General features: G+C 43.2%; 1 protein-coding gene across 4 annotated transcripts in view; it reads left to right on the top strand.

The window, feature by feature from the left end:
- SUGP2 (SURP and G-patch domain containing 2) overlaps positions 1–20,316 on the top strand; it is a 31,680-nt gene extending 11,364 nt beyond the window's left edge. For all 4 annotated transcript variants that reach the window (XM_089535850.1, XM_089535852.1, XM_089535853.1 and 1 more), the window contains exons 6-11: positions 6,519–6,630; positions 8,346–8,737; positions 10,679–10,743; positions 11,237–11,376; positions 17,393–17,507; positions 19,981–20,316. In XM_089535850.1, coding sequence (XP_089391976.1) covers positions 6,519–6,630; positions 8,346–8,737; positions 10,679–10,743; positions 11,237–11,376; positions 17,393–17,507 — 824 coding nt within the window. In that variant the 3' untranslated portion in view covers positions 19,981–20,316. The remainder of the gene's footprint in view (positions 1–6,518; positions 6,631–8,345; positions 8,738–10,678; positions 10,744–11,236; positions 11,377–17,392; positions 17,508–19,980) is intronic.
- Positions 20,317–25,451: the final 5,135 nt, after the last annotated feature.

Here is a 25,451-nt window from a genome sequence, read left to right as displayed (position 1 = left end):
GACTCATTTATTGGTCATTTTAGCAGACCATTGTGTCAAAGAACTTTCCTCAGTTTTACATTTCAGATGAGTTAATTCGCTTCCTGTTAGCTTTCTTCATTGTTCAATTTTCTCATCCATCCATATAAACTGGAAATACAATGGCCTGGATGATTCTGATTTTGGTATTTAATCTTAAGGATTTTGTCTTTATATCTTTAGATAAAACTTAAAAAGGGCTTCCAAGTACTTCCAAGTACTTGAGCCGCATACCCTCTCCACATTTTTGTGTATACTTGAAAGTTGTAGTAAAAATGGCAGGTGTCAAGGATTGGAATGATGTTGCCCTGCATGTGAGAGAGAGGTCCAGGTCATCAAGACCTCCTTATTTCGTTGGGCTGCCATTCCCATCCGCCCTTATTGGCTATACTAGTAGTTCAGACTGCTGGGACTTGTGGTCTGACAATAGTTGAAGAGATACACAGTTCCCACCCCAAGTTAAGAGGTACTTGCACAGACAAAGTGTTGCTTTTCTTCATGGAAATGTATGAAAATTGAATCAGTCATTGAATAAAACTAAACTTAGTATTCTCATGAGTTGAGATTTCTTTAATTGGGTAGCCACTCACAGAAGATTAAACAGATGTCTATGTCAGTGAAATCAAGGGGATCTCATGGCTCAGCCTTTGCACATAGAATCTTAAGAGTTGGAAGGGCACGCAAGGGCCCTCTAGTTTTACCCCCTTTGATACATGCACTCCTGAAAGATCCAGCCTCTGTTTGAAGACCTCCTAAGAAGGAGAGTCCACAACCCTCCAGGGCAGTCTTGAATTGAATTGAGTTGAACAGCTCTTACAATCACGATGTTCCTCCTAGCGGTGGAATCTCTTTTCTTGTCATTTGAATCCCTTGGTTCATGTTCTAATGACTGGAGCACCTTGGGCTACAGTTCTTATCCTCACTGGCCGTGCTGGATAGATTTCTTATGCAAAACAACCCATCTGGAGGACACTAAGCTCTTTGAGAGGGAGATGAGGATTTGAACTTGCTTCTCTTTGATAGCATAATACTCCTAGAATCATACAGTTGGAAGAGATTGCAAGGGCCAGGTCTGGCCAACCTCCTGCCATGCAGGAAGATACAATGAAAGCACTCCTATCCAGCCTCTGTTTACAAACCTCCAAAGAAAGAGACTCCATCACCCTCCAAGGTGCAGCATATTCCACTGATGAACAGTTCTTCCTAATGTTGAGGTGGCATCTCTTTACCAGGCACTGCATCATGTCCCATTTCCCAGCTGCTCCAGTTGATAGTTGTTGTTCTCTGCCTTCAGGTCAAATCCAGCATGCAGTGACTCTTTCCTAGGGTTCTCTTGGCAAGATTTACTCAGAGAAGGTTTGACATTGCCTTGCTTTTAATAGAGTCTACAACTTCTGTTCTCTGAGGCAGTTTCCCTTTTTAGTACTAACCTGGCCTGACCCTGATTAGCTTCCAGCATCAGACAGGATGTGATGTCTTCATGATACTTAGTCTGTTTCATTGTGTTGTTTTTATCACAGAATCCAAGAGTTTGCAGGTCCCTCTTAGGCCATCAGGTCTATCTCCTTAGCCTCAGGGAGGAACTCCAGAGAGAGCATCCCCAGAAAGTAGTTGCCTAACTTGTTTTGGAAGATGTCCAGAAAAAGATACCACACCACTTCTTGAGGAAATAGGTTACATTGCCCAACCACTCTTGCCGTCAAGAAGTTCCTTCTTACATTCAATTGAAATTTCCCTTCCAGTACTTAAAACCATTAGACCTGGTCCTCCCCTCCGGAGCAGCAGAGAACAAACCTGCCCTCTTCTCTCTGTGAATGCCCTTAAGAGAAGTTCTTTAAACAAGGCAATCATGTCTTAGAATCATAGAATCATAGAATCATAGAGTTGGAAGAGACCACTAGGGCCATCCAGTCCAACCCCCTGCCATGCAGGAAATCCAATTCAAAGCATCCCTGACAGATGGCCATCCAGCCTCTGTTTAAAGACCTCCAAGGAAGGAGACTCTATCACCCTCCGAGGGAGTGCATTCCACTGTCGAACAGCCCTTACTGTCAGGAAGTTCCTCCTAATGTTCAGGTGGAATCTCTTTTCCTGTAGCTTGCATCCATTGTTCTGGGTCCTGTTCTCTGGAGCAGCAGAAAACAAGCTTTCTCCCTTTTCAATATGACATCCTTTCAAATATTTAAACAGGGCTATCATATCACCTCTTAACCTTCTTTTCTCCAGGCTAAACATCCCCAGCTCCCTAAGTCGTTCCTCATAGGGCATGGTTTCCAGACCCTTCACCATTTTTGTCGCCCTCCTTTGGACACGCTCCAGTTTCTCAATGTCCTTTCTGAATTGTGGTGCCCAGAACTGGACACAATATTCTAGGTCTTCTCTTTGTCAAGCTGACCAGGCCCAACTCCCTCAGACTTTAGTCATAGTTCTTATTCTCCACAGGACACAGACTAAGCTGGAAAGCACTTAGGGCAAAGATCTTTCCCTCATAGTATGTTAAGCATAAAGACATGACTTGGAGCACTTTTTAAAATACTGAATTAAACATATGTCTTCTTCCACCTTCAAGTGGAATGAGAGGGGGTTCTGCTTCTTAGGCTGGCATTACTTTGGTGATCATGTGCTGTCAAATAGAGTTTTCTCTCCCCTTCCCCCCCCCCCCCCTCCCCAGCTCTCAGTGCTGACAAAAGCCAGTTTTGGAAGGTTTCTAATCTTTTTGCCTCCCCCTGCCCCCAAAATGTAGAGTTGGGGATACTGGTAGTGCTTTAATAGGGATGTAAATGTTGCAGGCACATTTCCTTCTCTTCAAAGGGGTGTCTGTAATGAAAATAGACAAATGTACTTTGGGATTCTTGATTTCCAAAAAAAGAAAAATGTATTTACTGGGGGTGGGGGGGAGAGACCCTTGCTCTTTTGAAAAGAAGAACTCTGGGATTTTTGCACAAAAGACAACTTTTCCACAGCTGTAATTTGTACAATTACAATTTATGTAAGTTGTCTACTGTTGTGTGTGTGCAAAAATGTAGCATTGTAGTGCAAAAACATTTTGCAAGAAAAAGTTTCAAAATGTGAAAAATTATTGCAAGATCTAATTTTGCCTAATGGAGGGAAAAATACCCTGAAAATTAATTCATTTTTCCATGCAAGAATGAAATAAGCAAGGGTCCCCATTCCTTGGCTGCTATGAAGGGGGGGGGGGGTTTAGATTGCTGCCTTCCAATTCCTTTGGCTTCTTCCCTTCCTCCAACAGAACTCCACCATTGCATCTAGCCTCATTTCCCAGTTTGGGAGATTTTTCAACCTTGAGTAAATTAAGTATTGATAATTTATAATGCATAACATATTATAAGAAAAGCAAGCTTGAACACAGAAGAAGGAGGAGTGAAAATACAAGGAAGGAATTTCAACAATCTAAGATGCAGACTACACCATAATGCTAGCAGAAAACCTTCCAGACTAAGGAAGATCAAGGAAGAAAGTGCAAAGACAGGACTATTGTTGAACATTAAGAAAACAAAAATAATGACCTCAGAGAATCTAGACAAATTCAACCTAGACAGTGAAGAAATAGGAATAGTAAGCGTTCTCATAACTGGGATCAAACATTGAAAGGAATGGGGACTGCAGCCAGGGAATCAGAAGAAGATTAAGAATGCAGAGAGCTGCTATGAAAGAACTAGAAAAGATCCTAAAATGCAAAGATATACAACTGAGCCCAAAAGTTAGCATTTTACAAGCCACTGTATTCCCTATTACCATGTATGGATGTGAGAGCTGGACAGTTAAGAAAGAAGATAGGAAGAAAATCAATTCATTTGAGATTTGATGCTGTAGAAGAGTGCTGAGGATCCCGTGGACAGCCAAAAGACAAATGAGTCCTTGCACAGATCAAACCAGAAATCTCCCTGGAAACGCAGATGACAAAACTTAGGCCAGGGGTAGGCAACCTGCGGCCCGCGGGCCGGATGCGGCCCGGCGAGGCCTTGGGACCGGCCCCAGCCCGGTCCTGCTGCCGATTGCCGTCAGGGCCTTTGGCGTTTTGCGCAAGGGGCATGGTGGGGCAATTGTCTATAGAAGCCTCAGAAACATGCATTTATCTTAACCTTTTTTAAAAAAAATCAGCAAATTTTTGTGTGTCCTCCATTTGAAAATTTTGTCCTACATTTGTCCCAGTTTATTTATTTATTTATTTTTAAAAATTATTTAATTATTTATTTTTTGGCTTCGACCCCCCAGTTGTCTGAGGGACAGCAACCCGGCCCCCGGCTTAAAAGGGTTGCCTACCCCTGACTTAGGCTGTCTTACTTTGGACACATTATGAGAAGGCATGAGTCATTGCAAAAAAACAATATTGCTGGGAAAGGTGAAGTAGAAAGAGAGGAAGGCTGCATGCTAGATGGATAGATTCTATTAAGGAGGTCACGGTTATGAAGCTGCAGGAACTAAGCTGAGTAGTGGAGGACAAGGGGGGTCTTGGAAATGTCTCATCCACAGGGTTGCAATGGGTTGAGATCAACTCGGGGGTGGTTAACAACAACAACAAAATCATATGCTAACATTTTACAGATGAAAACCAGGGCATGTGAAATCAAAATGTTTAACAAAGTTGCTAATGAGGAGGAACAGACAGACCAGGAGAAGTGACAGTTTACTTTTGCCTGAGGCAATTGAGAAGGGAAAGACTGTTGAGTTAATGGAGTACAAACTACTTTTGTACTTTGAACTCAGCAGCAATTAAAGTAAGCTGAGGACAAAGGGAGAAAGTAGTAGGAAGAGAGAGAAACTGGCACATTTTAGAAGCAGTTGAGAAAGTGAGGCAGCAAAGGATTCATTGGGACTGCCCCTGAGAAATTGGGACAGTTGTAGGTTATGTGTAAGTAAACATACCAGTTTTTTGAAAAAAAGTAAAAATAATATTAACCCAAAGGTATAGCTGTGTTAGTCTGGAAAATCAGTATGCAAAGGGGTCTTGTAGCACCTTTGGGGCTAATTGAAAGAAAGAAGCTGATAGCATGGGCTTTCATAGACTTCTGCCTACTTCACCAGTAAAGATAATGGTATCACTGCAATACATATTTTGGATTTTTAAAAGTGTTTTTATATTTTGCTGCATAGCCAACACAGCTGCCCCAGAATATATCAGCCTCATGCATTACCAGCATCCAGTGGCTTATTATTGCAGTGTTCCATCTCTTTTGCTTGCCCAGTAATTCCAGTCATCTATGATGGAGGCAGGAGTGATGCCGATGAATGAATGCCAGAGGATCTCTAACTAAATTCTTGTCTTATGTGAGAGTTTGTATAGTGAGGGAGGGTCCTCAATTCAGTGGCAGAGCCCCTGTGGTGACACAAAGTGGGTCCTGCATTCAGTCTGCAGCTTCTTTTTGTGCAACTAGGAAATGCGCACATTGTGTATATTGTCAGTGCTTCTGGTAGGAAAATAGTCTATTTGAGCCAGGACTTGCAGGAGGAGCTGGGAGAAATTGAAGATCATGGGGACGGGGGGACGAAAGGGCATTTGTCAGACTGGGGCCTGCATGTTTTCTAGCCCGCGATACCTAAACCTCAAGTAGAAGGACTAACAGCTTGACTCAGTAAGACAGCTACCTGTGTCACTTGTATAAACTTTATATTCAGAATCATGGGGATTAGAGCCTCTATTTTTACAAAGAGAACAGTAGTTCAGTGGTGAGAGCAAGTGTGGTGTACTGGTTTGAGTGTTGGCCTAGCACTCTGGAAGACCAAGGTTCAAATTTCCGTTCAACTATGGAAACCTACTGGATGACCTTAGGCAAGTCACTCAGCCTCAATGGAAGGCAGTGGCAACCCTCCTTCTGACCAATCTTGCCAAGAAAACCCTCCAGTAGGTTTGCCTTATGGTTACCACAAGTCAGAAATGAGTTAGGCGCATAAGAACAACATCAAGCTCAGTGGTGGAGTGTGTGCTTTTTTTTTGCACAAGGTCACAGGTTCAAATCCCCGGTGTCTCCCAAGAGAACTGGGAAAGATTCTTGTCTGAAAAGCCTGAAGAGCCGCTACTTATCAGTTTAGGGAATACTGAACAAAATGAACTCTACTGGTTTGGTTTGATATAAGGTGGCATCTTAGGTTTCCCTTTAAATTGTCATTCTCCCCCCCCCCCCCCCCCCGCTCCCAGAACTTTGAGGACTGGCATCCTACTTATGTTTTTAGGGAAAGGACCATAGTTCAGTGGCAGAGAACTTGCTGTACTCGCACAAAGTCTCAGACTTAACTCTGGAATCCTGTTTGAAGCCCTGTAAAGCCTCTGCCTATCTTGAGTGAGATGGGCAATGATCTGACTCCGTGATAAAGGAGCAATTCTATGATTTATGGTTCTTCTCTGCAGCTCTCAAAATATGGTTCCCACTGGTAGCTCAGTGCCTCCCTTTATTTTTTCTTAGTGGCAAAATTCCATATTATGACTGTTCTGATAATAATTCCATATCATGAGTTGCTGTTGTCTTTTGCCTCTGCTCCAGTGGATCCCAAAACCATGATAACTGCTCAGAAGCTGGCTGAGTTTGTTGCTGAAGTCGGGCCTGAAATTGAACAATTTAGCATTGAGAACAGTGCGGACAATCCAGATCTGTGGTGAGTATTTCCCCCCCCCCCCCCCCGTTCCTCCCTTGCTCACTAAGCTGAGGGAGGTGTTGGTAATTTGGTTCCTATTACATGTGGAAAAGTAATATAACGATCAGACTTCTATTCTATACAGTTGGCCCTCCACATTTGCGGTTTGACTTTTGAAGATCTGATTATTTGCTTTTTTGATTAATATGTTCTCTTTAGGAATCTCTAGGTCCTCCAGTGCAACTGCTAGAGGTTGACCATAGAGTTTGCTGGAGGACCTAGAAGTTCCTAGAGAAAACACTTCTGTAGGCATTTGTAGTTTTCTAGCATGCTTCTGTGATCAACATCTGGCAGATGTTGACCTTAGAGTTTCACTGGAGGAGCTGGAGATTCCTAGAGAGGAGTTCTTTCAGGGGGAAAAAGAATACTTGTAATGTTTTTTTAATTTGTAGTTTTTCCACATACACAGGGGTCCTTCATCCTTAACCCCAATGAATGCGGAGGGACCTCTTCCCAAATAATATACTAATGAAAATGTAACATGTATGTAGTAAGAATAGTACGGTCATGTGTACTGTCGGCCTAAATTCTTTATAGGAATTCCTTCCTTTGGCTTGCTAGAAACCAAAATTAGAAGCACCTGAGCTGCCTTCTTTGCATTCAGAGAAAGGCAAGCAAAAGGGTATGTAACCTTGAAGCCACTTGGGCTTGGAAAAGTGAACCACAACAGATCACTTTTGTCACTTCTTCCTTCAAAAATTGAGACTAGAATTTGTCATCTGCAGTGCATCAATTTCTGTGCAGCCAGGAAGCTCACTAGGGACTGGTTGCATTGTGCCAGCCTAACATCCAACACATTTTAGAGTTTTTTGAAGGAAAGGGGGGCGATACACATCACAATTAGGGCTTTTATACATCTTTCTTCTCCAGGACATGCTCTCTTTTAAAAACAAGTTAATGTTCTCCTTTTTCCCAGGCAAGACCTCTTTTTCAGAACTAAAATTTCTGTCTAGGCAGACTTTCAGAACAGCCAGCTTCTTTAAAGAAGGTCTGGACTGGGGAAAATAGGGGCCCAAACAGACAGGCCAAAATAAAGCTGCTTCGGGTCACTTTAGAGGTATATTGTTTAAATGTCACACACATCTTAAGAGGCCAGAAGCTGTACCAAAGGTGTGCTCCAGTCCTTAGAACTGCAGTGTAGCTTTGGCATGGCTTTCGGCCTCTTAGGATGCATACATCACTTAAACAGCATACCTCCAAAGTGACCCAAAGCAGCTTTATTTTGGCCTGTCTGTTGGGGCCCATAGGTAATTCTGTATTAGAGAGAGAGAGGAAGTGAGACTTGCCAGATTAAAGCAGGGTGAGAGAAGCCCACCCAACAGCCAGCCTCATATTGGGTGACTTAGCAGGTTCCAGTTGTGTTAGGGATGCCATCACCAGCATTGTCACTGCTGGGGCTGCCATCCCTCATCCTGGGGGGAAGGAAGAAAGTGAGACGGTGGAGAGCAGAAAGGTACCCTACTGCCATGAAGGAAGCTCTGTTTTGTCTGTTGGACTGACTACTGAAGAGCGGAGGCTCCTATTAGAACTGCCCAGAGTGTATAGGGTGTATATTTTGGGCAAATTCATAGTGGTCAGTGGTTTGAAGTAGTAAATGTGTCCTGTTTTTCAAAATATGGAAGCCCATGTTACAGTGAATAAAGCAGTACTAAAATCCCAGTCCCCCCCTCCCCCAGGTTCTTGCAAGATCGAGAGAGCTCTGCCTTCAAGTTCTATCGCCTGAAAATTCGCCAGCTCTGCCCATTGATAAACTTCGGAGATGCAGAAGAATCTGCTGAGGCCCATGAGAGTCCTGGTGCCATGGAAGGTGACTGGGAGAACCAGGAAGAAATGGGTCCTCGAAGTGAAATGGAAGGCGAGGAAAAAGATGAAGGCACTAGGCCAGCAGAGAGTTCAAATGCAGCTGCGGAAGGAGAGGCCAGCATAGCTGCCGTGGGTCTCTCAGAACCGTCTACCCACAAACCTGCACGGGGCACACCATATGGGCGCAAGAGGATCAGTAGCAAATCTTTGAAAGTGGGTCTGATCCCAGCCTCAAAGAGAGTCTGTCTCATAGATGAGCCAAAAGGTGAGGTGGCAGGGGGCCAGGGAGTATACATGAACTCCTGGTGAAAGGGTCTTAGGGGCTGCTTCCATGATACCTGACATGTAAACCTTTTAACCATGAAATGGTTTCATGGTTGATGTTAAGTCAAACATGACCTAGCAGTTTGATGCTGCAGCAGAGAATCATAGAAACCTATACAGCTTGGGTCCAGGCTATTTGAATAACTGGATCTCCCTTTACGAACTCAATAAAACACTGAGATCATCTGGAGAAGCCCTCCTCTCTGTCCCATCACCCTCTCAGAGGTGTTTGGTGGGAACAAGAGAGATGGCCCTGGCTCTGGAACTCCCTCCCTAGAAACGCCAGGATGGTCCCATCCTTGCTTTCCTTTTGACAAAAGATAAAAACATTTCTATGCTGCCAGGATTTCTCACACTGAATTGGGTGCTGTATAAGATTGTATAAGAGTTTTCTAAAGGATTTTTAAATTTTAATACGTAATGTTTTTAACTTTTTAAAATTGTTACAGTGGAACCTCATCTTATGTGGGGGATCCGTTCAAGACCCCCCCTCGCATAAGCCAAAAAACGCATATGCTCGAGTCCCATTCAATATAATGGGGCTTGGGCATGGCAGTGCGCATGCTCCATTCTTTGTATTGCCATGCAGCTTCAGCATAAGCTGAAAGCCATGTATATTGTGCCTGCGTATGGTGCAGGCGCACTGTAATTGTTGTTTAAACTTTGTATTTTTAATGCTTGTATTGTTTTAACTTGGACTGTTTAAATTTTGTTAACTGCCTTGAATCCCTATACCGGGAAGAAGGCAGGAGGAGGAGAATAGAATCATACAGTTGGAAGAGACTTCAAGTGCCATCATAGAATCATAGGTCCAAAACACACTGCAGAAATAATCCAGTTTGAGACCAACTGCCCTGGGTCAGTGCTAGGGAATCCTGGGAACTGTATGGAATCATAGAGTTGAAAGAGACCACAAGGGTCATCCAGTCCAACCCACTTTTGCCATGTAGGAACACAGAATGAAAGCACTCCCTGTGACAGATGGCCATCCAGCCTTTGTTTAAAATTATCTCCAAAGAAGGGGACTCCACCACCTTCCAAGGGAGTGTCTTCCACTGTCAAACAGCTCTTACTGTCAGGAAGTTCTTCCTAATATTGAGGTGGAATCTCTTTTGCTGTAGTTTCAATCCATTGCTTGTTTAGCATGATGGAGGGGGGGACATCTTTAAACACCTTAAGAGCTGCCAATGAGGGGAATGGGCAAGTTTGATCTCTGCTGCTCCAGAGGGGATGACTTGGGATAATACTGTTTAAGTTACAGGAGATTAGATTTTGATAAAACGTAAGAAGGAACTTCTTAACAGGAAGATGGACAGTGGACAGTGGAGCCCATGACTTCAAGAGGTGGTGGGGACTCTTTCTCTGGACATCTTCAAAAAGAGGCTGGGCTAGACAGCTACCTGCTGGCAATGCTTTAGGTAGAGTTCCTGCACCGAGCAAGGGTTGGTCTCTATGCCTTGGGGGAGAGGGGCCTTCTAATGGTAGGCTTTTATGAATGCTGGATTTCCCAGTGTCATTGTCTCTACCTCTGGAGTAAACAGGTGTGATTTCATTGTGCCACTGTTGGATTAGTGATATCACTGGGGTGGAGAAAGATTTGCACTTGGTTCATTTCAGAGCATGGGAAAAAATACTTGTTGGTTACAATGCTGGCTGGGGGAGTCTATGAGTTGTACCCCAGAATGGGGCATTGATTTGCAGACAGCCTGTGACTTAACTAACTGCCACTTAGCTCCTTATTGTTTTACTCTGAAATGGACTGCCACCACTTCAGAAATTCTAAGAATGAGACACCATGTTTTGTTCTAAGCCAGTGTGGCATTTCTTGGTAATATTTTATTTGCATTTGAATTGACTTCTGCTTTCTTGCTTTGCCATTCAGTTCATGACCCAGTCCGAATTGCTTATGACCGACCACGTGGCTATTCAACATATAAAAATAAAAAGGTGAGAGGCAAGATAATGTGTTTTTATGCCACCCATCCTTCAAGTAGTACATTGGGGGGAGGAGAAGAATACTCCTATTCTGTCCTTGCATCAGTCCTTATTGCAACATGCCAGTGACATCCACCTCTACCTCTCCCTTCCATCTACTTGCAAGCAAGTCACTTTAGTGCTAAGTGAGTGTCTGGTATCTTTCCTGAGATTTAAAGAAGAACTTTAGGATGAAATATGCTGGTACATCTAGCCCCACCCCTTTTTCTTGTGGTCCCATCTACCAAAGGAATGTGACCCTCAAGAAAGTAACTGAAATGTAATCCAGCTCACTTTGTTGGGCTGAATGAGGTTCCCCAATCTACTCTGATGCTGAGGAAAAAACCCCAAAAAGAGTAAGGTCACTTTTGGGAAAAGAACCTTGTAACAATGTTTTGTTGGTCATTGCATTCTTCTGCTTTCTGGTGTCTTCTTGAAATTACTGAGTGTCTTTATTTGTTGTCAGCAAACTTCAAAAGACTTGGAGTTTCGCAACAAGCGCCTGAACCAGAAGAATATTGGCTTCCAGATGCTTCAGAAGATGGGCTGGAAAGAGGGACTGGGGCTTGGAGCCCAGGGCAAAGGCATCAAGGAGCCCGTCAAAGTGTACGTAACAGGGAGAACAGGTGGCACATACCTGGGCACATGATGTGTGTGCTGTTTACCATTTTTATCACAGCCAGTTTGTAGTTGTGGCCATTTTCCTATCTCAGCATAAAGAGAGTTATACCAGATTAAACCCATAGTATTCTTATGAAAGACTCTTCTTTGGAACATCTCTTATGATAGCAAAGTAAACCTCAGTGTCTTGGTCAGTCTCATCTCACATTATTAGATTCTGAGAACTAGGAATATGGGAGAGGTGTACTCTTCAAATTCTGTTGGTGGGCTCCCTGTTGGATTGCCTGGTAGGCCACCATAAGTCATGCACCAGCGAGATTGAAAAGCTACTGCTGTCATCTGCCATTTAGCTGCCTTGTGCATTAAAGTTCTAATTTGTATTCATAATGAATCTCCTCAAGAGCCATTATGAATTGGACTATCTATTCTGTTTTTTGCAATGACTAATAAGATATCTTGTAGGGATCCCACAAGCAGCACAAAAGGGTCATAGCTCTTTCCCGGTGTCTTCCCCTGTTAGCTACTGGTATTCAGGGCTCTACTGTTTCTGAACATGGAGGTGCCATTCCTGCCTAAAATCTCTAAGAAGAACCATTGCTGAGTCAGACAAGAGCCTTTAGGTTGGCAACTTTTTCCCATCACTACTAACTAGATGCTTGAAGGGAAGCCCACCAGCAGGACCAGAGCACAGTTCTACAGCCTACTGTGTGTCACTGACACTAAAGGGGATATGCAAGGACTCTGGTTAGTACAGGTAACTTCCTCTATAAATCTGCCTAATCAGAATCATCCACGTGGGTGGCTGTCTCTATGTCTCCTGACCAGTTTGACAAGCACTTGTTCATATTTATGAGACTTTTTGTTCAAAGTCATGGTGTAAACTTGCTTGTGGAACTTCCCGCCACAAGATGTGGAGCCAGTCACTAGCTTGGGTGGCTTTTGTAACGGATTCCAGACTGGACCTACTAATTCCTTCCAGCTTTTGTTGGATCCCAGTTTCCACCAGCAACAGCCAGCATGCTTGATAGTGAGGATCCAGCAGTACCTAGGGGATCATAAGTTGTACACTCTTGGGTTGGACAAATTCATAAAGGGGGAGGAATCTGTTGGGGGCTGTTATGAATCTGTAAGCTATATTTAACTCCAAATTACACAAAAGCAAAGCAAAGAAAGATTTCAGCCCTCATGTTTCTGAAAGGGTTAATTTGAGTAGGAATATAGGAATCTGCCTTATGCGTAGACTGGTAAATGCTCCATCTAATTCAGATTTCAGGCAGGATTCTTTACCAGCTTTAGCCTCTGGTGTTGGATATTGAACCTGGGATTGTTTGCATTCAAAGCAGGCCCTCTATTTTGTGTTTGTTGGGCATCTGCAGCTCAAGAGACATGGTACTTGTTGAGTCTCCCTTATTCAGCATTCTGAAATCACTAATATTCCAAAATCCAATATTATCCACATGGGTGGCTGTGCTAGTGACGCATTTGGTTTCTGATGGTTCAATGTTGATGCAAACTTTGTTTTTTTAAAAAAAATATTGTGTATAAAGGTACCTTCAAGCTATGTGTATGAAGTATAGACAAAGCATAAATGAATTTCATGCTTAGACTTGGGTCCCATATCCACTATGTCCCATTATGTATATACAAATATTCAAAAATCCAAAAGACTCTGAAATCCAAAACAGTTCTGGTCCCAAGCATTTCAGATAAGGGAGACTGAACCTGTACCTGCTCAGTAAACCAAGGTAACACCTTCAGTCCCTGAAGCTGGCCCTGCCATTAAGTGGAGTAGATGCTAGGAGATGGGAGCAAGTTTTTGGAGAAGGGAGCTGAGTCTGTCCTGTATTATTTGCTCGGCACCTCTTGAGGAAGCTGGGTGCCTTCAGGTGTGCCGAGGGTGTCTTGTCACATTACCAGTGCCGAAGAAAGATTCAACAGCCAGCTCAGTTGGCTTTTGGACATGGCATGGGAAGGGTACCATCCTGTTCCTTGCCTTTGGCAGCAAAAAAAAAAATGGGTAGGGTTATTAGTAAGATGATGAAAGGAAAGGCTTCCAGAGGACAACTGCCGGTCAGTGCAGAACAAAGGTGACAGAACAGCCCAAACATCTGTCTTGGTATGAGGCCTTTTCATATGTTGAAATATGACATGCAATAGAGCCCATGTTTGCTGCACATAACATCCCAGATGCCATTTCTGCCACTTCCTGTAGCGAGAATGGGAGACAGACACATGCACAGCCCCTGCCTGGCATTTTTGGAGTAGCCACTGCCAACTGTTTTGTTGGTATTGTTTTTAAACAGTGTCCCTGAGCTCCTCCTAGACTTCCTTGAGCTGAGATTTTCTGAATAACATCTAACCCATCTTTCAACCTGTCTTTGCTTTCCGCAGTGATGCACACCATTTTTGTGGAACTAGAAGTGATGTACAAGTCACAATTGGTGGTTTGGTTTTGTCATGTACAGGATCACTTCAGAACTTCGTTCTTCACTTGTAAAAACAGGAAAACTTTATTCAGAAACCAAAGATGTTCACAGAAGATTTGTGTTGTTAGGGCTGAGGTATGAGTGGTTACACAGCATAATTAAAGAACATAGTCATTCATACTTCAAGCAGGCTGACATCCCATTTGCTCATAGATCAAAACAGTCTCATACTCCCTATTTGCCAGGGTTACCCCTCCTTCCAGCCTCATACCAGCCGTTCTCATGAGACAGCCATCTGCTTGATTCTAATCAATCAGGAATGTAGACAGGTAACACTGTCAGTAATGTCTGACAGCACATCCATCCATTACTTATTGAATTCAGCATTAAAATGCTACAAGCAAGCAAAACATATACACTAGTAGGAAATCTGATCCTGGCAGGCTTCTTTCAACGTGATGGGCAGCTCATAATAGTGGTGAAATATAGAACCATACTAAAAGTGTTCTCAGCCAAATTTTATTTATTTATTTATTTATTTTGGGGGGGGGGGTCGTTTTTGTTGTTAGTAGCCATCAAACTAACCCTGTGAATAATTTGTTGTTTTTTTTTATTTGTTTTATTTATATACCACTATTCCAAAGATCATAGCGGTGAACAGCAAGTAAGCTAATTAGCAAATAAGCTAATGAGCTTACTTCCAATTAACTTCTCTTCCAATTGTCCCTCTTATCAGCAGCCCTGCTCAGGTCTTGCAACCTCAGGGCAGTCATGGTTTCCAGGATGGGAGTCATAGAACCATAAAATCAAAGAGTTAGAAAGGGCTGCAAGGGCCGTCTAATGCAACCCCTTGCCATGCAAGAATCAACAACTGCAGCAGTCCCGACAGATGATCCTTCAACATCTATTTAAATACTACCTTAACAATCAGTCCATGAATACTGCAGTCTTCCTCTTTTCCTACTGTCTTTTACCTTACCAAGCACTGCTGTTTTTTCTAATGAATCATATCTTCTCATGATTATCTCTAAAATACAGTAGCCTCAGTTGGGTTATCTCGGCATTGAGGAGAGCTAAGGCTTGATTTGCTCTAGGACCCATATTTTAGTCTTTTTGTCAGTCCATGGTGGAGATCACAGGATCGCAAAACATCAGTTTTACCTCTGACTTCCAGCATGCAACCATGGGAGAATTTGGGCTACAATCCCTTGGAAAGTGTAGGGTTTTTTCCTGAAAGTAAACCAATATACAATGTACCATCAGAGGATCTAGCTGAAGGGAGAGACCTAGGTAGAGACCTATGTATGTTTTCTGCTGGCTGAATATGCTCTTCTCGCCTGCTTCTCTTGTACCTTTTTTAATCTCCAATTTGATCTCTTTGAAGCTCTTCTTTTATGTTGAGAAGTCTCTGTTAAATCTTCTTGAGCTTCATCAATGTTTACCTTGGACAGTGTCTCCCAGTAATAGAGCTTAAAATAATAGAAACTTAGTGTTTGAAGGAACTGTAAAGGCCACCTAGCCCAACCCCCTGCCATACAGAAAGACACATCTAAAGCAGTGCTAAAAGATGCTCATTCAACCCATGTTCAAAATCGCCCAAAGTCAGAGAGTCCACCACCCTCCCAACTTAGTCTATCCCACTGTTGAACTGTTCTGAAAGTAAAACAGTTCTTCCTAATGTTTAGGTGGAATCTCTTGTAATTTGAATACTCTGGATTGTGTTCTAGTTTCTGGAGCAGCAGAAAACAAGCTCACTCCATCTTCTCCATGACATCTCTTTAGATAGTTAAAGCTAGCTCTCATGTCTCTTCTCAGTTTTCTCATAGAATCATAGAATTCTCCAAATTAAACATCCCCAGATCCCTAAATCATTCCTCGTAAAGCTTGGTTTCCAGACCTTTTATCATCTTGGTTTCCTTTCTCTATACAAGTTCTCACTTGTCAATATCCTCTTTGAACCGGGGTGTCCACAACTAGTCACAGGATTCTAGATGGGAACTGATCAAGGCTACTTCCCTCAGTCTGGACACTATATTCCAAATTAATCTTGGATGTATTTGATAGTTTACAAATTTATTATCTGGCTGGCTGGTTGGAGCAATGAATATCTTCCAGGCCTTGCTTGGGTCATTGGTTTACTCTAGATTTTGTCATAGAGCTGCATCCCTGTTACCAGGTATCACTGTCATAAATGCTATTTGTCTACCCACCGGTCTCTCATTTCTGGGATCATCATGTGACCCACTTTGGTCCTGGGGTTTGCTGGTTGCCAACCCCTGATTTATTTAAGAACCTGTGCTTTCGTCAGAAGTGTTGCTTTGCCGTGTGTGTGTGTGTGTGTGTGTGTGTGAGAGAGAGAGAGAGAGAGAGAGAGAGAGAGAGAGAGAGAGATGTTTTATTAAGAAAGCAGTCAGAATATTTCCACACATCAAAACTATTTAGCAGGAACGGAAAGAGCAGGTATTTAATACATTACAAACTGCCTCCATCCTGTAGTTTCTGCTGAAGATTCTTTGACTCCGCTTCCTTTTGTTGATTTAACTTCCAGCTTTCTTGAAATGAACTTTGTTCATTTGATTTTGTTTTGAATTTTACATTGCCTTTCATGAATGTCCAGGTGCCTTACATACCTTCAGGATGGAAACCTTGGCAAAGCAAGTCATAAGGTGATCACTTGCTAAGCTCTCTTATGGAAATAGCTTTGATCTTAGGTGAAGGTAGCTTGCAACAGAGACTAGCAGGTGTGCTCTGAATGCTTCCTGCTGGCTTTTGGAGAAAGTCTAGAGGAAGACGAGGAGAGTGAAGAACTCGCTGGAGCGAAATGCAAGGCACTCTATTGATTCCTGCAGCTGACCATGGAAGAAAAAGGCATGACCCCAATTGGTTGGGCTTATAGGAGAAGACTTTGGCAGTCACTCAGCTTCCTTTCTTGTGTCCCCACAAGGAAATGGAATGCGGGGAGAGCTTGGCATTTTGTGGCAGCATTAGTTGTTTCCCTTCTTGGGAAGTCCCTTTCTTCTTTTTAAGAACAAGTTCTTATGTTATTAGTTCATTCTGTACCAGAGACCAGGTGTCAATACTCACACAGCCAAGAAGTTCATTGGGTGCATTTGGAGGCCAGTTTCCATCACTCAGCATAACCCTGCCTCACAAGGTTACTGTGAAGACAGTATGGAAAGACTTTATACCTATTGCTCTGTACTCTTTAGAGGAAGGGCAGAATATGATTTCCCTTCCTTGAGTATAATTCAACCTAATCTGGTGAACTGTCCCACTTACAAAGTTGTACCAGCATCAGTCTCAACAGGGTTGTGAGATACTGTTTTCATTGCAACAGGCCTCTGGAGAGCCAACAGACAGGAGAGGTTTGGGTGGCGTTGGTTGCTTATTCTGTACCTTTGTCAGGAACGTGTGCTGCAGCTTCTGAGGCTGGCATGGAGAAGTGCAGCCAAATCTAGATTCCCACTTTGACAGCAGAGTGTTTGCTGCTTTCTCCTTTGTTCCTGCAGTTTGTCCTAAAATTTTGGTGGCAAGAAACAGAGCTAACTCTTGATCTTTATTTTTGCCTTTTTTAGGGGCTCTACCTCTGCAGGGGAGGGCTTGGGTACTGGGGAAAAGAAAGAAGATAACTTTGCAACCTTCCGTCAGAGAATGATCCAGATGTATTACTTAAGAAGAGCCAATAAATAGGTAAGTGTTTGGAACAAGCCAATTGCTTTTTGAGTTTCTTTTTTTTTTTTAATGAGCAAAGGGAATGTCCTGCTGGGTCCTTTTTCTGGCCTAGGTTCTGTGCCCACAGCAACAGTCTCTGCTTTTAACACTTTTTGTTTGTTTACTTCTCTTCATTTTGAAAATCCAGAATGGCTTTTGGCCTTTGAACCAAACAGTAATGATTATTGCAAGATGTCTCTGCTCTTCCTGAGTGGAGCATCTCATGAGAAATCCATTTTGGAAGAGTCCCCATTCCCCCTGCTTTGGAGCTTCCAAATAACCACGGAGATTAACATTCCCAGCATCCTAGGAGGAGTTGTCTGTTCCTCAGATGAAGAAAAAGCCAGTGCAGTTTCCCATCAAAGGCTGTTGGTCTTTTGAAAAGGATTTGTATGTATCTCTTTTGAGCAGGAGGAAACTGACCATCTCAGTACAAAATCTACCCAACTTCAGTTTCACATTCTTCAACGTTACTTCTGAATAGCTTTGCCTCCTGGACTGTAGCAAAACACCATGATATCTGTGATTCAGCCTATTCATTGAGCACCAAATGTTTTGTTTTGAAGAAACCAGCAAGTAAGAACTAACTATCTTAGAACTATAGGTTATTTAAGTTTCACATTTGTTTCATGGACTCTCTGTGTCTCAAAGGTTCCCTTACTACCAGCCAACTGGTATATTGATCTTTCGTTTGGTCTGGATTTCTGCATTTATCAAAAGCATTCTTGGTCAATTTTACCTCAGCAAAGAAATCTGTGTTCTGCAAGATGCTATCTTTGTGCTTTGGAAGCAAGACTTGTGTAAAATGCATATGTTTGTTTTGTGACTTCAGGGCATCACTAAAGAATCTATGATAACGGGTTTTTGATGCTAGTGACTGGCCCTCTTTAGAATTACTTCTTCCTGTTTCTTTTTCTCCCCCATTCATGCCAAGACTTCCATTGATAAAAATGACACCCTAAGGAAAATCCTACTTAAGAACTGATTGTGATGTGAATTAAAAACTCTTTCAAATGCTGAGTTTAAGCATATTCTCAAACCAGTATTACTTGGAGTTCCTAGGTAAAGCTGTCCTTTGGCTTTTCCATACCAGTCTACAAAAGGTTTCTTCATCTTGTCGCTAAGGGTGAGCGTCCCTTTGTCCAGGGATGCTCTTTCCCCATAACCACGTGTTTATGTGTGGATTTTGTAACAGGTGTGAGTTCAAACTCACCCACTCTGTATGGGTGGGCGAGCTGAGCTGTGTGCAGGACAGATTTTCCATGGGGAATCCTACATCTCCATGGTTGGGTGTCATTCCCTGACTGCTCCTGTACAGTGATGCTCTTTTCCGCTCCGGGAAACTCCAAATAAATTAATCTTGAAGACAGTAGCTTTTGAGTTTCATGCTGCTGAGCACTTTCTCAAATGCAGTTCTCTGGCTTTCAAAAGTTTAAGAGCAGTTCATGCAGACTGATTCATTCATGGCCGCTGGTGAAGATGCCTGGTGCTTCTCTGGACCAGAAGAGACGAACAAATTTCCCTTTTATTGACCAAACGGATAACTGCCTTGAAGTGTGGTTACGGCGCTGTTTCATTTTCCTGTTTTACCACCTTATATTTTATAAGGGGAAAAGGTGGAGCTTTGTCCAACACATGAATGTAAATGGTCAAAATAAATTTGTCCAACATGATGAGAACAAATGGTCAAATTAAAAAGGGACAACCTTTTTTATGAATCGGAAATGATTTCCCCCCCTATCAGTGGGCTGAATGGTGAAACTTCTACTGTGTTTGAACCACGCTTCGTGGTTGTATTTTGCAGTCAGAATTCCTTCTTCTTTCCCATTAATAGGAGCATTTTCTATCTTGACTTCAGAGCTTGCAGAGAGCGAGATGCATATCCGATGTATTCTCCAACACTTTGGGGTTGGAAAAGGGAGGGAGCTTGCTTTTCCCAACCAGTTCTAATGGTCTCTGTGGTTTGAAAACAAGAGGCTGTTTTGGGAATGCATTGGCTTAACAATGGGAGACACTGTTCCCCCATTGTTCTGAACCCAGTTTTCATGGGGTTGGAATGGCCTTTGCCAATCTGAGCTCGCTTCAGAGCTGTGTGAATGTAACTGAAAAATGCAATTTAAAAATGAACACTAGTTCTTGGGGTGCAGCCAAGGAGAAACCTCCATCTCCAATTTTCCCAGTTAGCTTTCCTCCTATTGAAGATCTGGTTTGGGACAAAGTTAACAGAGCAACACTGGTACTTTTAAATTCCCAGTGTTGCTTTTTCAATCCACTTCACTTTGGATCTTGAGTGGCTGGTTTAACCAAGATTAGCGCCTTTCCACTGTGTGTTCGAAACCTGCTTTTCGCAGGTCACTCCACCATCTCAATGCATTTGCCAAAAGAGAGAGAGAGAGAATTAAAGTACTGTCTTGGTAGCCATGTCCATTCACTGGTTTTTCTATTGTTCTAGTTTTCCAGGCTCTCTGTTACGAAGACCACAAGCATCCAGGAACACTATTCACTCCGTCACTAGGGCCTGTGTGTCTCACCTTTTCGTTTGGAATTGTGCGATTTTCCCCCCTTAGTGCTTCTTGATCAGAATTGTTTGGTTCTTCTCCCCATCCTGTGGCATTGAACAGTCCTGATGAATAACTAGTAGACATCTATAAACCTATTTGACTTTCCTTTTAAAAAAATGTTTAAATGGCATGTAATCCTTTTTTTAATTAAAAAAAACACTTTACAATAAACTTAAATGAGGGGGAAGCATTTCAACCATTTCTCCTTCACTTGTTTTCAATTCTTGGTGGTCATTTGTTCATTTATTTGAGTAGTGGGTATATTTACATGTTTCCAGGGGTCAGAATTTCCACCACCAAAACTCACTGTAGGTAGCATTAGCCCTGAAAAAGTGCAAAATAACGGAAAACCAAAAGTGAAAATGGCCAGAAATCAGCATTTGGTTTTAGTGGGTCACAGCCTTATATCCTCTTTTCTTGAAAAACCGGAATTATTTGGAAAAGTACAAACTGGAAAACACTCAAAATCAGAAGAAAAAAAATAGACACATTTCTCATGGTGCTCAGTAGTTGACTGGTTTGTTGAGTAAAAGTCCTGTGCATTTTGGCCTGTATATGTGCTCATAGGTTTCCTCCAAGGGGTGTATAAAATCATGAACAGAGGCAACAAATAAATACATAATATAATACTATACATAATTTTACGTTGTGTGAAATAATGTTTGCTCACTGCCTATGGCCTGTACATATCGATTTGAAATTTAACTTCAAAAGTTTCTGCAGATGAAGACCTCACTTCATTTACTAGACAATTTTTATTTTTAATGTCAGCAGTTGATCAGGAAGAAGAAAGGTTGTTAAAAAACATTGAGGAGTGCTTAGGTGGCCTAGGCTGAAGGAAAAGGGGACTTTTGGAAGATTCAAAGGAAATTTATAAGCGTGAGAAAAGATCAAGAGGGCCATTTAGGCTTCTGTGAACCAAAGATTTTAATTGTAAAATCCATTCGACTTCTTCATTCACTTGCTAACATTTAAAAAAAAAAAAAACCACTTGTGGGTTCCATGCTGAGTGGGGAGTTTTGGCTTGGGCAATGTGTCAGATGTCCTCATCGGGCACCTTGGCCAACATCAGTATTTGCAGCCTCTCAGGCATGATAATCCCTGGTTAAAAACTCAGCCTGGCCCAGTAAAATAAATAAACAAATAAACAAACAAAACTTTTATTTATATCCCGCTTTTCTGTGACAGGACAATCAAAGCGGCTACAACATGTTAAAATCCACATTTACAAATTTATGTCCCAAATTCCCCCCCTTATAACAGGATTAAACAAATTACAATTAAAACATCTATTAAAAACACAATAAAATACACCGAAGACAGAGCGGTGGGCTGATACATGATGCGGGGGGCAGTCATTCTGTGGCCGGGCACTTTTATTCAGGAAAGGCCTGCCGGAAGAGATCTGTCTTGACAGCTTTTTTAAAGCTGTCTTAGCTGGCAATTTGACGGATCTCGTCTGGCAGGCCGTTCCATAGTTTGGGAGCAAATGCAGAGAAGGCCCTCTGGAAGGTAGCAGTTAGTCTGGTTTTTAAAGGCTGCAATAGATTCCTCCCAGAGGACCTGAGGGTACGGGGCGGATTATATGGAAGCAGGCGATCCCTCAAATAGGTTGGACCCAAGCCATGTAGGGCTTAAAGGTTATAACCAACACCTTGTACTGGGCCCGGAAACTAATAGGCAGCCAGTGAAGAGATTTTAAGATGGGTGTTATTTGGTCACTCCTAGTTTTTCTGGCGACCAGCCTGGCTGACATATTTTGCACTAGTTGAAGTTTCCGGACTAGGCACAAGGGTAGCCCCATGTAGAGCGCATTGCAGAAATCAAGTCGTGAAGTTACCAGTGAATGTACAACAGTTTCTAGGTCCTTTACTTCCAGGAAAGGGCGCAGCTGGCGTATCAGCCGAAGCTGATAACAGGCGCTCCTGATCGTCGCATTCACCTGATTTCTCATGTGAAGCGATGGGTCTAGGAGCACCCCCAGACTGCGAACACCGTCCTTTGTGGAGAGCGTGACCCCATCTAGGACTGGAGGTTGCAACCTTGTACCTGGTTTGGGGGCCCCTACTGTAAGTACGTCCGTTTTGTCTGGATTCAGCCTGAGTCTGTTTTTCCTCACCCAGCCCATTACCGCTTCAAGACACTGATTGAGGGGAGAAATGCCATCTGTTGTCATAGCTGCTGATCGGGACATGGAGAAATATATTTGGGTGTCATCAACGTGCTGATAACACCCTGCCCGATGTCTGCGAATGATTTCCCCCAGCGGCTTCATATAAATATTGAATAGCATCGGGAACAGTATGGAGCCTTGAGGGACGCCACATTTAAGCTCCGTTTTCGAGGAGCGACTGTCCCCGAGCATCATCCTCTGGAATCTACCCGAGAGGAAGGACCGGAACCACTGGAGTGCAGTGCCACCGATTCCTAACTCCCAGGCGTTCCAAGAGGATGTCGTGATCTATTGTATCGAAGGCCGCTGAGAGGTCTAGAAGCACCAACAAGGTCACGCTTCCTTGGTCAATGCCTAGACGAAGATCGTCAGCCAGAGCAACCATGGCAGTCTCCACCCCATATCCTGTCCTGAAGCCGGTTTGAAATGGGTCTAGATAATCGGTTTCATCCAAGATAACTTGGAGTTGAAGGACGACAGCCCTCTCAATCACCTTGCTTAAAAATAGCAGATGGGATACAGGCCTGTAGATTGGTACAAGCACAGCATGTTCAGTTTCCATCCTTTTTCTCAGCTGTGATCCCCATGCCCTCCCCATTAACTTCTCTTCCACTCACACAGTTTACACACACTAATGCTGGTAACCACCTGGGGATCTTGACAGTAGAAGAGGATCGGTTGGTGGTTCCCTGCATTCAAGACAGCTCTGTCTTCTAGTGACCCTCTTCAAGGGTCTTTTCTTGGCCAGATTTATTTAGGGGAGGTTTGCCACCATTGCCTTCCTCAGAGGCAGAGAGTGAGACTTCCCAAGGTTGACTGGTGGGTTTGCGTGGCCATGTGGGGATTTGAAGCCTGGTCTCCCAGAGTCCTAACAGAACATCCAAACTGGTGCCTTCAAGTTCACTCCCAAATTTCTTGTTAAGGCTTTACAAACATGTGCTATAAAGTTGACAAGGAGTATGGAAAATTATTTGACCCATGAAGGCTGACTGTCAGTAATTTAATTTTTGTTAAATTTCCTTTCCTTGTTACACATTTGTGTACAGTGGTTGTTCGCTAAAGCACAATAAGCTGGTTTTGGTTTGCTCAAGTTGACTTCACGTTATGGTGTCCCTTTCCTGGGGTTTTCTTTGCAAGATTGCTTTGAAGGAGGTTTGCCATTGCCTTCCTCTTCTGCTGACAGAGCAAGATTTAACCCATGGTAGGATGTGCCCAAGGAAACCCAAGTGGGTTTCCATTACTAAGTGTAGATTCAAACCCTGGTCTCCGAGTCTAAGTCCAACATCCAACCACTACACCACATTCTCTCTTCAGAGGTTGGCCCTTGTGTTCCTCTGAGGCTAAGAGAGAGTGACTTGCCCCAGTGGGTTTCCATAGCTGAATGGGGTTGAAACCTAGATCTTCCCAAGTCCCAGCTGAGCAGTCAAAACCACTCCACCATGCTGGCTCTCAAGATATCTTCAAGGGAGTTTTGCCATTGTAGCCCCTTTTAAGCTGAGAGAGGGATGGACCTGTCCAAGGTCTCTCAATGAGTGTCTTCTTCCAGAAATGGGTGCAGTTTCAGGACATCCTAAGAGTTCTTTCAGTGCCATACATTGACACACAATACTATATTCTTGGGAAATGATACTACACGTGGTCTGCATCAGAGACCATAGGCCTTTCTGCAGCGGGGATTGCATGCTTCTGGAAGGCCAGAGGTTGATGTTACCAGTGCCACTGGTAGGGTCTCCCAGGTTAAAAATGCTTTTGCTGAGGTGCCAAACTCTGTGTGGCAAAGAGATACTGGGCAGCAGTCGTAGTGGAAGGTGACACCAGTGGAGGGTCTCTCAGAGACTGGCACCATAGCTAAAGCTTGTTAGTACGTAGACTCTCCACATTCACTGGGATTAGGAGCATAAAACCCCTGTGAAAGTGAAAAAACCACAAATAAAGTTTGGTTTACTTGAGAGAGTACCTCTCTGCTACCTCCAGGGCTACTCCATGGTCAACATCTGCTGGAAGCTGGCCACAGAATTCCATTGGAGGACTTATAGATGCCTAGAGAAGTGTTCTCTCTAGGAATCTCTCAGTGATTCCCAAACTTTGGTCCTCCGGATGTTTTGCATTCTAGTTCTCAGAACTCTTGAACATTGGCCAAGTTGGCTAGGGCTTCTGGGAGTTGAAATCCAAAACACCTGGAGGATCAAAGTGTGGGAACCGCTGCTCTTGATCCTCCAGCACAATGTTTTGCAGAAGTTAACCGTAGAGTTGCGCTGGGGGACTTAAGAGGTTCCTAGAGAGAACATATCAATCAAATCTGTGCATAATTGAAGCCGCAAAAGTCAAAACTGCAACTGGAGGGCTAGATGTGCTGCAAAGATGGAGGCGCGGCAAACCTCTTTTGAATGTCTTGTACCATGAGAACCGTATTAAAAGTTATGGCTGCTTCCTAGCTTTACTCTATCCACTTGAGAGAAATTGAGGTATACACATGTCCTCCTGCTTAAAAAAAACCATGAAAAAAAGTTTTTGCCTAAACTTTAGGACCGTAGGAGCTATTCAACAATGAAACAAACTGCCTTGGAAGATGATGGACTTCTCACTGCAGCGTTTCTCACCATTGAGGCTGCTGGAAGCTATAGTTCAGCCACAGCTGGAGGGCCCCACAGTTGTCACCCTTGCTCTCTAGGAACAGCCAACTACCTGGCTGTAATCCAGTTTCAGGTAAGTTCTGAAATTGGGCACAACAATGGTGTGAAAAGCATCCCATTTCTGACTTATGCAAACCTATCATGGGGTTTACTTGGCATGTTTCTTCAGAGGGGCTTTGCCATTGCTGTCCTCTGAAGCTAAGAGAGTGGGACTTGCCCAAGCTCACCCAGTCGGTTTCCATGGCTAAGCTGAGATTTGAACCCAGGTCTCCCGAGTCCTAGTCTAACACTCAAACCACTACCCCATGCTGGCTTCATATCTTCCACCAGAGAAGAAAATGGGGATGTAGAGGGTAGATCTGAATTGGAATTTCTCTTGCTCAGGAGCTGAAAATTGTAGTGCTGAAATGTACTGAGAGCAAAGGTTGCTATTTCAGGTCATGTCAGATCCTTGGCTTTGGAAGGCAATGGCCCTGAATTGGTTCCAGCTTTAAGCTCTTATTCAAAACAAAAAGGATGCAATACAGGACAGTTGGAGACAGTGAAAGAAAAACAT

The sequence above is a fragment of the Sceloporus occidentalis genome, unplaced genomic scaffold, assembly GCF_023333645.1.
Source record: "Sceloporus occidentalis isolate IW3139 unplaced genomic scaffold, rSceOcc1.0.p SCAF_8, whole genome shotgun sequence".
In the NCBI taxonomy this organism is placed as follows: domain Eukaryota; kingdom Metazoa; phylum Chordata; class Lepidosauria; order Squamata; family Phrynosomatidae; genus Sceloporus; species Sceloporus occidentalis.
Note: the sequence above shows the minus strand (reverse complement) of the source record. Positions and strands in the feature narration are given on the sequence as shown.